The 13,634-nt window shown below is 55.7% G+C and overlaps 1 protein-coding gene across 1 annotated transcript in view; it reads right to left on the bottom strand.

Moving 5' to 3' along the window:
* The window catches only part of Megf6 (multiple EGF like domains 6), a 96,017-nt gene that overhangs the window by 24,835 nt on the left and 57,548 nt on the right, over positions 1–13,634 (bottom strand). Inside the window, exons 5-6 of the mRNA XM_051171113.1 lie at positions 9,230–9,352; positions 799–924 (exon numbers count right to left, since the gene is read on the bottom strand). Of these exons, the coding sequence (XP_051027070.1) occupies positions 799–924; positions 9,230–9,352 (249 nt within the window). The remainder of the gene's footprint in view (positions 1–798; positions 925–9,229; positions 9,353–13,634) is intronic.

Here is a 13,634-nt window from a genome sequence, read left to right as displayed (position 1 = left end):
CCTTAAAGCCGGTGGCCAGCTCAGGTCAGCTCTGGCTGTGAGCATGGCGTGCTCCCCCTGGAGTTCTTGCTTTGAGGTGAAGTGTTGAAACTGTTGCTGAGGCTAGGCTAGGAGCCCCAGACCCTGTGCTCTGACACAAGGATTGCCCAACGCTATGATCCTCCAAGGCCTTGTGCCTGACCCCTCAACCCTGTGACTCCCTCAGCCTTGTGACAATCTCACCTTCATGTCCCCAGCCCCATGGCTCCATCTCTGTGATTCCCGCCACCTCATAACCTTTGTAGTCAGATGACGCCCTCCTCACCCCATGACCCCCTGAGCTCCATAACACTCCTGCTCTGTAACCTATTTAGCCCTGTGTGTCCCGGGCCCTGCGATCCCCTCCCTGCCTTTCCACCCACATGGCTGGCCTCGCCCCCGCCCCCCTCGCTGCTACACTCATGTCCTACTGTGCTGGGCAGCCACAGCACCTGCTGGGTCCCACTTCCACATCTGCACGGAGGGGGCTTGATCCTGCCCCACACACTTCCTCCTATGCAAGCAGCCCAAACTCCTAGAACACGGGCCTGGCTGCCTCCTCTCTGCCCAAACCCCTGAGGGGCATTTAGGGAGTCGGGGTACTGTCTCCATCCTGAGCACATGCAGCCCAGCAGTGCTCGACGTCCCCGCACCTAAGGCCCACAGCAGCAGCCCACCCTCCCTCCCACCACCTCATATCACTGCATCAGGTTCTTGCCCCGGAACCCTGGGAACCCCGGGACCACCCACTCCCCATTCTCCCAGCTCCACATTACTTACGGACACAGCGCCTGCCATCCTCCTGCAGCTGGTACTGGGGCCGGCACTGGCAGCGGTGCTGCGTCACGGTGAGCTGGATACACTGGTGCTGGCAGCCACCATTTCCCAGAGTGCAAGAGCTGATGGCTGAGAACAAGAAGAGCCTGGATTAGGCCAAAAGGGCAGACTCCCCTCCCCGTGTCAGTGGGACTGACTGGTGGCTCCCGGCATGAACCCTCACCTTCCTCTCTCCCTGGTTCTCAGCTCCTAGCAGGCCTGACCTTACTTTCTCAGCCACCTACAAGATCCACAGTACAGTGGACATCTCTGCAGGTCCTCCAAACTCAGCCCACCTAGAGACTGGATACAAGGTAGATCAGCCTGCCCTGACAGAAGCCCAGCATCCCACAAAACATGGTCTAGGTCTAGGCAGTGGTCTAGGAGGTGTGGCAATGTTTAACTGTCCTCGGGCCAGGACAGAGGGGCAGGTGTGGAACCTTTATGAATGGCCACCTCCATCCACAGGCCAGGCCACACCTCACACCAGGGTGTCATCTTCCCAGTATTCATAGGTCCTCCAAGAGACCATGTCCCAGAGGGCAGCACCCACACTTTGCGTGGAAGACAGGGTGGGCTGGCCTGGTGGGTGCCTGCACACTCTATGGATGAAATACCCTCAGCTGGACTGAGGAGATAGGGGAGATGCTATGGCCTCACAAGGCATGCGGGGTGGACATCGAGCGGTGGCAGCCAGCTCCTGGCATGGGTTGGTTACGATTGAGTCTCTGGCATTGGCCTTGTGGTTAAAAGAAGTTAGCCCTGAGTCTTGAAGGAAGCCGCAGGAATGCTGCCCCTGGCCTGGGAGACAGGGTTGTCTGCCTGAGGGTCTGTGCCCAGAACTGTGTCAGCAAACCTGAGAGTCCTTCTAAAGCCCTTCGGGGGTCAACACTCGACCCTAAGATGCTGCCTTGGATGCGGGGACACTGTCAACTTTAAGCAGTACTGTCCCTGGCCTCGTTTGGAAAGATGGTTAATCGCTGCCTAGGAGCGGGGGCTTGGCACCACCAAGTACAGCACTGCAAGGCCCAGGTGCTGGCAGCTGCATGGGCCTCGTGAGCTGCCTCGGGGCTCTGAGAAGGCTGGACTTCCTTCAGAGCAAGTGTGTTTAAAGGCCACATTGCTCACAAACAACTCTCTCCTCACATGAAGCCCAGCTGGAGGAGCACGTGAAGACCCCCTTCTCTGGGGCAAAGCCAGAGGGGAGGCACTGACTGATCTCTTCACCAGCCCCTCCCCACACACATATACATCAAGGGGGAGGGGCTGCAGCAATTTCCTACAGCACTGAGGTAAGCCTACCAACCTGAGCCGTTCCCCAACTCTGCTCTAACCCCTAAGTTGGACGGAAGCCATGCTGACCCCAGGCCTGGCTGGCCTTACCTGAGTCAACTGTTCAGCCACCAGCCCCCCACCCCACTCCTGAGGCGTCTGGGCGCCCATGCACATGGCCTCGGCTGGCCCCGCATTCCTGGGGGCTCTGTTTACTTGTGCTCACCACACCAACTGCATCCTTACTCAGGACACGTAATCGGAACCAGAAGCTAGTTCTGGCAGGGCCAGGCAGGCACAGAGGGGCACAGTGTCTCAGCAACTCAGCAGGAAGTACCATCACCCAGGAGGGAAAGGTACCTCATCTCCAAAGCAGCTGAGATGGGCCCACGCATAAGCCCACCATGGCTGGCGGCGCTAAAGAACTGGCCTTCCCAAACGGCTTCACATGCTCAGAACCATCTCGGTCCTGCACTCCACAGATGCTCCCAAGCTGTGCACACCAGGGAGCCAGGCCAGCATCACCCAGCACATCCTTTGTGGATTCCAGGAAAGCTGAGCCAGGCAGATTTTTTCCTCTCTGTGCTGGGCTGCGCAGCTCGGGGAATGTCCAGCGTCTGTGCGCCTGGGTCCCAGGCCTGATGTACGCATTTCCAGGCCCCTCAAGTTACTGAGGCCCAGACGCAGGACACACACTCTGTAGCCTCAGCCAGGGCTAAGGCCAGAGGCTCACATCTGGTTATGGTCCTAGAAACCAGACCCAAGGTCAGACATGAGCAAAGCGGAGTGACCTTTGGAGCAGAGGTCAGGAACCAGCCTCCCCGCAGACAGTACACACTCATTTAAAAAATGCCACAGCCAGGGACTGCCTCAGCTAAGGGTGGTGACACTTGGGGTTGAGAACGCCAGACCATCCTAGGCAACAGAGCTGGACAGGTCTGGTTCCACAGTATGCCCCATCTCTGCTTTTACCCCACGCTCAGCAGGAACGTGTGATCTGTGTGCAATCCTGCAAGGACCCAACAGTCCTGTTCCAAAGTCCCACCCCCCAACTCCCAAGGCCTCACTTAGGCCTCTGCCCAGGTCAGTCACAAGTGACTACAGTTGGATGACACTCTATAGTAGAGTCTTTTTTTTTTTTTAAAGATATATTTATTTATTATTATGTATACAGTGCTCTGCCTGCATGCACACCTGCATGCCAGAAGAGGGCATCAGGTCACATTATAGATGGTTGTGAGCCACCATGTGTTTGCTGGGAATTGAACTCTGGATTTCTGGAGGAGCAGTCAGTGCCCTTAACCTCCAAGCCATCTTTTGTTTGTTTGTTTGGTTGGTTGGTTGGTTTGGTTTGGTTTGGTTTGGTTTGGTTTTCAAGACAGGGTTTCTTTGTCTAGCCTTGGCTGTCCTGGAACTCACGGTGATCCAGTGATCCACCTGCCTCTGCCTCCCGAGTGCTGGGATTAAAGGAGTGTGCCACCACCCCCGGCTTATATTAGAGTCTTAACACTTGTGTATTTCTGCACCTGCCCCACCACCACCCACCACCAACTCACACACTGAAGCCGTCTGATGTGACAGTGTTCGGAGGCCAGGTCCTATGCCTTAGTTAAGGTTGGGAGTGGTCACACAGAAAGAGCTCTGATCTCACCAGGGGCCAAAGGCCTGTACCTTGTTCTTGGACCTGGAACTATGCAAAAAAAAAAAAAAAAAAAAAAAAGCCCTGCTGCTTAAGCACATGTGGTTCTGTGTCAGGGCAGGCCGCACCTTCACCTTCCGTTTGTGCGTTCTGAATTCCAACAAAGCTGGGTTGCGACTCCACCACGGCCAGCAGGAGTCGCACCACTCAGGGTGGGGTGGTGAGGTGCAGAGCTCTAAGGAAGGAACCATTATGTGGAGGAAGAACCTTCTCCATCGCAAAAAGAAGCGTTGGGCCCTGAGGACGCTGAAGCTGACCCAATGGCAGCAGAACGGGGACCTGCCCATCATTCCTCCAGCCACTTCAAGCCAGCACTGCCTTCACTCACCAACTCTGTCCCCTGCGGGATGCCATCTCCCCCGTATGCCCAATGGGGCCGCCTAACTCCCCTGCTGGGTTCTGCGCCCAGCTGGGGGGGGGGGGTTGGGGTTTGAGGGAGGGGTTGTACCCTCTGCCCTAGCAGCTGTGGGTTATGTGTCAGCAGCCGCTGAACCTAGGGACCCTTGTTCCATCTCAGACTGCTCTAGGCCAATGGAAGCAGTTCCTGCCCTGTGAAGAGAGGGAGAGGGAGAGACTGACCGCAGCAGCTGCGTGTGTGTGCGCGCTCTCTCTCTCTGTCCCCCTCCCTCTCTCTGCCTTTCTCTCTCTGTCTCTCTGTCTCTCTCTCTCTGTCTTTCTCTATCTCTCTCTCTGTCCCCCCATCTTTCTCTCTGTTTTTCTCTTTTTCTGTCTTTCTGTCTCTCTCTCTCCCCCCTTCCCTCTCTCTCCCTCTCCCCCCCCCCCAACCTCTCCACTCAGGCTTCCCGGGGCTGGGAAGCTGACCCCTTGTGCAACTGTAACTCTGCCCGGCTTGGGAAGGGCCAGGACACGGGCAGAACTGCATCTGGGCTCCACCGGGATGAGTTTTGCAGAAGAGCCTGGCAGTCTGCGCATTTGAGCTGCCTGTGGCTTTGGCCCCAGACCCAGGACACTGGCAGCAGCAGCCTTCAGGGCCCATACAGCTTTCCTTGAGGCTTTTCCTCCAGGAAAAAAACCTTGGGGACAGACTGCAGCCTGTGAACCCCTTTGCTGTCTTGATGCCTGGGGAGTGAACACTCTGTCAAGCCCACACAGGTAGGAACAGGCCAAGGGCAGGGCTGGGCAGCATTCCTCCAGTTGTGCACACGGTAGCACACATATGACTCTGGCGGTGGGACCACCATGGGTATGTGTCGTCAGCAGAGCCTTCCCCAATGGTGTCCATCCTGAGCCAACAGGTGTGACATCATAAAGAAAAGAGAGGCCACCTCATCCACGGGGCTAAGCCAGTGACAGCCATAGTCGCTTAAGACTGGCCCCGTTTGTCCTTCAACCCAGAGGACACAAGGAAACAGCCATATACAAGGCCGGTGCCCAGGTCATACTGAAAGCCCCTAGACAGGCACGTGTCACCTCAGCACATCAGCCACCTGGAAAAGGAGGGCTCCCTGTGGTATTATGATACCCTGAGGCTGTGCACTCTGGAGCACTACAAAATGCCATGGGAACGCAGGAACGACAGTCCTGGAGCACCAGCCAGACCACCAGCCTGGGCAGGCCCCTACTTCCCATGGCCAGGAAAGAAGCCACTGGCTCTGGCCCAAGCACAGAAGGCTAGAGCACCCTCCAGCCTGGCTGTCCCCCGTCCCCACCCCAGAAATGAGAGGGAGGACAGAGCACCCCAGGAGGGTGCATCCCGAATCATGGGTGGAGCCCTTCTGTTCCCACTGGAGTGGTATCCACGACAGGGACAATGTTCCCACTCTAGGGGGTTGATGGCAAAGTCCTTAAGACTCTCATCTTTAAGAGCAGGGGAGGCTCAGCAGCTAAAAGCACTGGCTGTGCTCGCTCGCAGAGGACCTGGATTTGGTTCCCAGCATCCACATGGCAGCTCACAACAGTCTGTTAACTCCAGGCCTAGAGGATCCAGTGCCCTCTTCTAGCCTTGATGGGCACCAGGCCCACACATATATAGAGGCAAACAAACACTCTGACACATAACATAAAAATAAAAAAAATTTATCAGGGCATGGTAGCTGGGTCTACAAAGAGAGTCCAGGACAGCCAAGGCTACACAGAGAAACCCTATCTTGGAAAACAAAAATAAATAAAATTTAAGAGAATGGAGAGGGGCTCAGAGGTTAAGAACACTGTGTGTTCTTCCAAAGGTCCTGAGTTCAAATCCCAGCAACCACAGGGTGGCTCACAACCACCTATAATGAGATCTAGTGCCCTCTTCTGGCCTGCAGCATACATGTGGGCAGAGCACTATATAAATAATAAATAAATATATCTTAAAAAGAGAATGGAAGTGGAAATCTTCCTGTGTTTTATTTCTATGCTTAGAGCATTTGGAGCAGGGTGTGGTGGGGAGGGAAGGAGGGAGGGGGAGAGAAGGAGGGAGGGGGAGGGAAGGGAAGGAGGGAGGGGGAGGGAAGGGAGGAGGGGGAAGGTGGAGGATGGAGGACTACATGTTCAATGTTAGATATGGCTACACAGTAAGTTCAGCCCTGCTTTAGCCTCGTGACACCTTAGGAGGAAAGAAAAGAAGGAAGGAAAAGGAAAGAGGGAGGGACAGAGGGAGGGAGGGAGGAGAAGGAGGAGAAGGAGGGAGAAGAGGTACAGGAAGAAAGAAGGAAAGAAAGGAAGGAAGAGCGAGTCAGTGCCAGAACCTTTTCGTTCCCTACCCTGCCTGGCCTTGGAGTGAGTACAAGGCCTGCATGGAGTCCTCCGGAGGGCCCAGGACAAATACCAGTTCCCTGGCTCCCTCCGGCAACCTCCTCAGCCACAAAAGAGCTGCTCAGCCACCTCCAGGCCAGCCCAGCATCTCAGGGCAATCACAGAGAAGGCAGTTACCTCAGCATCTGGAAGGTGCACAGGACAGGGGTTGAGGGGCACCCAGGCACCCCTGAAGGAAGCTCTCAGGAGACCCTGTAATTACTCAGGAAGCATTTGAACTTGAATTCTGCCTCTTCTGAGGTCCCTGCGAATCTCTGGGGCCTTTAATGTGACCAACTCACGAGCTCACGCCCTACACCACTGAAGATCAAGTGTGCCCTCCTAGTTTCTTCTCCATCTCAGGCCTTCATTCCAGAGGCTGCAGGGCCCGAGCCTGGGGTGTGTGCTTGCAGGGCTCTGCCAGGAGCCCAGCAGGAAGGGGAAAGTGGCACCAGCTGTGCCCCAGCTGACCTCCCAAGAAGGGCGTAGTTGTGACAAATTCTTCCTATGTCAGGCAAGGACCCACCACGGTGTAGGTGCTGTTATGAACCAGGTACAGTGACCAGTGGCCTCAGTCCACACCATAGGCTCCAGGGGTTCCAAAGAGGGTGATGGAGCCGGGGGTGAGAAAACAAGCCTCTGCCTCTTCAGAGACCTCAAAGAGTCCAGGCAGTTTGGCACGGGCTGTGTTGGGTTCTCCAGAGGGCCCAGGACAGATACCAGTTCCCTGGCTCCCTCAGGCAACCTCCTCGGCCACCTCCATCCCAGCCAAGGCAGTTTCTTCAGCAACCGGAAGGGGCATGGGGTTGAAGAATACCCGGAAACTCCTGAAGAAAGCTCCCAAGAGACCCTGTAACTGCTCTGGAGCCTTCTCAGGCCCCCAACAGGGGAAGGCAGTATCTGGTGGACCCAGGCTGACAAACCCGGGCATGCTAGTCACACACACGTACGTGCACGCACGCACATCCACACAATCCATCACCACAGTCAGATGGAGGATGGAGGATGAGGAACCATGTCCTCAGGGAATACTGAGGAACATGTCACAGGCACAGCGTGGGAACAGGGATAAAGTAATGCTCAGGGATCCACCCAGGAGACCACCAGATTCTTACCCTCATAGGGAGAGCAAGGTGTCCCTAAGGCAGAGCTAGCTCATGAGAGAAAGGAAGCCACCACGCCTGGACGAGCCAGTGTGGAGAGTTTGCAGGAACATTTCTTAAGAGACACACGTCATTAGCTACTGTCCCCAGGCAAAGCATGCCAGGAGGCCGTGAGCTCATGAGACTGCAGTGCAAATCCCTTGTTAACACCTGAGGCCACTGCTCCACATCCAACCAACACCCAGCAAGTCAGATAAGCTCTCATGTCGGAGGAGTCAGGAGGTAGCATGGAAAGAGGCCACCACAGCCACAGGGGCCACACAGGCCATCAATTATAAACACAGGCTCCCAGAAGGGCCAGCAGACCATCGCTGGACTCTGTTATCCCAGCTACCCGGGGACACACGGCAACATTCCTGCATCTGTTTCTCAGTCTCACTCGGGCAGCTGCCTGGCTCCTGCAGCGGAGCAGACAGAGGCTGGGGCATGTGTGTATGGGGGACGACCCCCCAGGGCTGGCACGTGGCCAGCCATATAGCAGCCAAGACCAGGCTGTTCAGAATTGGTCCAAGCTGTCTGGGCCTCCAAAATGGGGAGCAGGGGTGCCTTCCCGCAGAACGATGTAGAAACAGAGGAAGGGATCAACCGCGCCTCTGACCCAGGCTGCACTGTGAAGCTCACAGCTGCCTGACTCTGGCCGGCACCTTAGCCCTAAGCTGTCAGAGGCGCTGTGTTCTCAAGAGGCCACTAAGGCCTTTGCTCACAGCAGAGGCCCTACAGTCAGTCAGGGCTTTCTGGCTGCTCATCGCTACCGGTGCAGCTCACATTCTCAGGCTCCCAGAGAAGGCCTGTTTTACAGACAGACAAATGCTTTCTGCTGACAGGGCCGAGGCTCAGCCTGCCTCCTGCCACCCAAGAGCTACCCGCAGAATCCGCCCCCCCCCCAACACACACACACACATCCCATGTCTTGGCGGCAGCCCAGGTCCCTGCAGATGGTCCCAGGCTCTCAACAGGACTCAGCATAGTTGCAGGGCATACACAGGCTGGGGACACAGAGACCCGAGTGAGCAGAGCCTTAGGGTGCACGTTTTTGGTTTTTTTTTTTTTTTTTAATATTTTCCTCTTTTTTTACAAATTTATTTTTAGTTGTATGGGTGTTTGTTTGTTTGTTTAAGATTTATTTATCATACAGTATTCTGCCCAAATGTGTGCCTGCAAACCAGAAGAGGGCACCCGATTTCATTATAGATGGTTGTGAGCCACCATGTGGTCGCTGGGAATTGAACTCAGGACCTTTGGAAGAACAGCCCACGTGCTCTTAACCTCTGAGCCATCTCTCCAGCCCAGAGAGGTTTTTTACCCATCCAAACCTCAGCCTCCTTACCTGAGTGGGGAGTGCAGCACCACCCTGCAGGATGCAGTCCGGGGTCCCAGGCAGCCGTGCTCCACAGGAAGGAGCTGCTGCGTGTACAGCCCCAACGCCAGCCCATTCCAGCCTCACTGGGCCCCTTCCTCAGACCTCAGTGCATTCTGGAGAGTGAGGCCCATCGAAGGCTCAGAGCTCCAGGCAGGTGACACTTACCTAGGCAGGTCCTGCCGTCCGTGTGGAGCCGGAAGCCAGGTTTGCACTCACAGAGGTAAGAGCCGGGGGTATTCACACACCTGTGTTGGCAGCCGCCATTGTGCGCACGACACTCGTCCACATCTAGGTAGAGAGAGGGGAGTTACCAGCCAGGCACACGCACGCTGGGCCCAGCCTATCGCACCGAGCATAAAGTCAAGACCCTGTCAGACCGCATCTCTTCCCTCACAGCCCCAGACAAGGCGGTGGCCATCTTCCACGGCTGGCGTGCCCTTGCGGGAAGAGCTACCAGAGGAGAATTGAGCACGGGCCACCGCCTTCTTCATACCAGGCACACACGACCCCCAGGGTGGGACCAGCCTGGGGCCCAGCCGCAGACAGTGAGGGCTCTGGGGAAGGGGGAGCTTCGGGGCCAAGGAGGGACTCCAGGCACGGGCAGCACTTTTCTCTTTGTCTGTCCAAGCGGCAGCCTCCTTTCTGCTTCTCAGTGCTTCCTGTATGTCCAGATGTTGGCTCTGGGGAGATGGCAGTGCTGGGGTGGTGCCGCAAGCCACAGTGGTGCTACAGAACTCCAGACTGTGCTGTCAATAAGCCATCACTCCCAGGACAGTAGGCCCTCCATTTCCAGGGAGCACCGTGAATGTCAGGAGAGAGTGAGGCTGGAATCAGTGTCCCAGTCCTTCCAGGAGGGTTTTTCTGGAATTTCTATGGTGAGGGCCACCACATATCTCTGTGCAATAGCAAGGGATGTGGTGACGTGCCTACTGGCTGACTAGCGAGGGGCTTGCCTGGAGCCACACAAGAGTACCCTGTTCTGTGTACCTGTCACAAGAGGCAGGAAACAAGGGCACAAAGCCCCTGGTCCTGTTCCACAAAGCCACTGTCACATGAGTCCTCAGGCCCAGTAGCACCAACAGGACACGAAATACTTTGGGAAACAGAAGGCGCCCGGGCAGGGGCATGGTGAGGGTTCCGGGCTCCACACTGGAGGGGTCCAGAGAAGACTGGTTCCTGAGCTCTAACCCCAGAAGCACGCACAGCTCGGCCGAGGTTCACACCAGGGACTTTGTCAGCCCACTGGACAGTCTGGGCATTCCTGGGTACCACTCCTGCCCCCCACACTCCCCCACTGCCCAGCACTGAGGATAAGGTAACCTGCTAAGGGCTTCTAAATCCTCCCAGGCCAGTCCAAGGAAAGCGGCCAGTCTGCATGCAGCTGCATGCTCAAGAGCCCTGCCCAGCTCAAACTCTCTCGAGCCAAAGGTGAAGGCCCCCTGAACACAAGGCAGGAGTTACTCAAGAGGATCCTTCGGCTAGCCCTATGTACCCAGGCAACTAGGGTCTCCCTGCTAGCTCTCCACGGTCCTCTGAGACAGGGACAGTAGCTCCATCCTCCTGTGTGCAACCAACTCCCTACAAGGGTCCCAGATACATCCGCTAGGCGTGGCCTTTATCACTGTTCCAAGTGTCTCCTAAGAGGGGCTGGGACACTGATTCCAGCCTCACTCTCTCCTGACATTCACGGTGCTCCCTGGAAACGGAGGACCTACTGTCCTGGGAGTGATGGCTTATTGACAGCACAGTCTGGAGTTCTGTAGCACCACTGTGGCTTGCGGCACTGCCCCAGGACTGACATCTCCCCAGAGCCAACATCTGGACACAGCAGCCTCCCCTCACCCTCCCAACACCCTCAAGCCCTGACAGCCAGGCCTCTTCTGAATCCAGACAAACTCTTTTTACAGAAATAACTGACATTCTGAGAGCCTCAGTTCAGCATAAAGCAGGCCACATGGTGGCACCACAGAGCTGTACCCAAAGGGCTCGGAAGAGCTCGGAGGCGCTGAGCTGACAGCTAGAGCTCTGGCCACGCATGACCTGAGGAGCCATAGGCCCAGCAGTCTAGCATGGGAGGCTAGATAACATTCCTAAAGACGTTCGTTCCCAGAACACTAAGCAGCAAACCAAACACTGAAGACAGGGCCCAGCAAATGGCCGTGACTTGGGAGTGTGCTAGACACGAGGCTGCCACAAACTCGCGAGGGTCGGAAAAAACAAGCCAGGAGTGGTGACAAGAAAATCGTGAGTTCTGGGCCAGCCTGTGCTACACAATAAGACACGTCTCAAAAATCAAGGCCAACAAGTGACAAGGAGGATCGGAGCAGGAGGGGCCAAAGACTAGAAGACACAATGTGGCTGGCACTGAGGGTGGAGGATGGACTGTGTGTCGTAGACATGCTTGGCCTCTGCTCACTGGAAGGGAAAAAGACACAGGTTCTCCCACACCTCAACTCGAGCCTTTTTGGACTCCCACCTCCAGAGCCATCAGGTTACACACACACACACACACACACACACACACACACACACACACACACACCCCTCTCTATACCTGATATATACATAACTGACATATAACAAATATATGTTTATATATTTAATATAATATAAAAACATTATATATTTAATATTTAAATATATAAATATGTATATTTATATATAAATATATATATATTTGTTGTTTGAAATAGGGTCTCATTAGCTAAGCCAGCCTCAAGCTCCCTGTGTAGCCAGGGATACCCCTGAACTTCTAATCCCCTGCCTCTACCTCCTGAGTGCTGGATTACAGACATATGCTGCTACATCTGGGTTTTAATGCAGTCTTGGGGACAAAACCCAGAGGTTTCTGCATGTCAGGCAAGCGTCCGACCCACTGAGCTACATCTCCAGCCTACGTCTGCGTTGTTTTAAGCCACCGTGTGGAGACTGAACTGTGAGAGCAGTCATGAGAAAGAACTACTCAGTACAGACAGCTCTGCTGTTTGACTCAGGTCACGTGAGCGGCTGTCCCGTAAGCCCACAGTTCCCAGCCTGGCTGCCTTGTCTGGTGGTACCTGCTAGAGGTCTTCCTCACAGCCAGACTCACAGGAGCTATCTGTCCCCTGGCATGCCCAGAGGCTAAGCTCCCTGGGATTTCCAATTCCACAGGCCCATGCCCCAGAACTGTACTGTCTCCCACACACAGACAGTGCAGCTGGGGTCACACTGAGCCTGAGATGCTCCAAATAGCGGAGCCCTCTGAAAGAGCAAGGACAACTAGGCTGCAACGGTAGCACAGATATCCTCTTGCTGACCCAGTGAGAACAAGCCTGTACAGAGCACGCTAGCGTGGCCTGAGAGTCAGAATGAAAGCTGCTTGTTTGACATGCTATGTCTGGCAGCTGCAAACCCACTGTGCATGGAGTCCCCAGGAGCGCCAAAGAAAGACTGAGGAAACTGGAAAGGTCACTTTAAGTAGTTCCACCCCCATCTGCTATGACCAGTGACTGGCGACTTGGCGGTCTCATGACAGGATGGCCACACATGGTGGCAGCACCGCTGTGCCAGCCTGGGCCAGTTTGCCTGGGAGCTGGGTAAGCCTATAAGTACCTGCTAAGCTGTGAGCACTGCAGGCAGGCACTAAGAAGGCCACAGGAAAGAGAGGGGTGGCGGCCCTCTCCCATCCCGCCAGCTCCTGATCCAGCAACACACAACAGTCGGGGCTAGCCAGCCACTCGATGCTGCCTCTGTGGAAACAAGCTCAGAACTCTCTCAAGCGTCTCCATGGCTTCCAGGAAAGAGAGACCTCTGGTGCCTCAGCAGCAAAGCCCACCCTGCCAGGCACCGAGTGAGTCTCCTGTTGCCACACACGAGACGCCAGGTTCTCATGCTTGTAAATCATATTCCACCTGCCTTTCTCCTCCGAGCAGGGACTGAGGCTACCCAGGCTCCCAAGGGGCACTCACAAGGCAGTGACATACCAGCCCTGGCCTCTGCTTGGCACCGGAGGCTTTGGGACCCTCAGACTGAGTGACACAGAGGAGGCAGGCAGCATGGGAGAGCAGACTCACCCCAGTGACATCTCCCAAGTCTGGGAGGGCTTGAGAGGGAGGACTCTTGTCAGCTCTTGTCTGTTAGATGTGAGCAACCAGTCACTTGGGAGACACCACAACCCTAGCCACATTCCTGAGGGTGCCAGCTCCGCGTTCTGTACAGCCACGTGGAGGGAGGCTGGCTCAGAGGCATCAAACCCCAGCTCCCAGGGTAACTAGAGTCCCCATGGTTGCTGGAGTCTCAAGCCCAGAGCCTCTCAGTGGCCCTGCTGGCTTGGGGGCCAACACCAACACAGGCAACCCCCAAAGCCGCTAGGGACATCGTCCCCACGCACATCTCCCCAGTCTGCCTTCTCACCTGACTCCGGAGTGGCTGATACAGAGGAGGGGGCCTCGGGAGCTTAGAAAAGCAAGAATGTTCACCTCCTCCACTCAGGTGACCTCCCTCCTATTTGTTCAGGACATCTCTGGGCCCTGTCTCAGCAGCAGAGACCACCTGCTAAGCTTCTGGGTCCTGCTTTCTCCAACCTCTGTGC

The sequence above is a fragment of the Acomys russatus genome, chromosome 29 (genome assembly GCF_903995435.1).
Source record: "Acomys russatus chromosome 29, mAcoRus1.1, whole genome shotgun sequence".
Taxonomy (NCBI): Eukaryota; Metazoa; Chordata; class Mammalia; order Rodentia; family Muridae; genus Acomys; species Acomys russatus.
The sequence above is the reverse complement of the archived record's forward strand: the minus strand, read 5'-3'. Positions and strand labels throughout refer to the sequence as shown.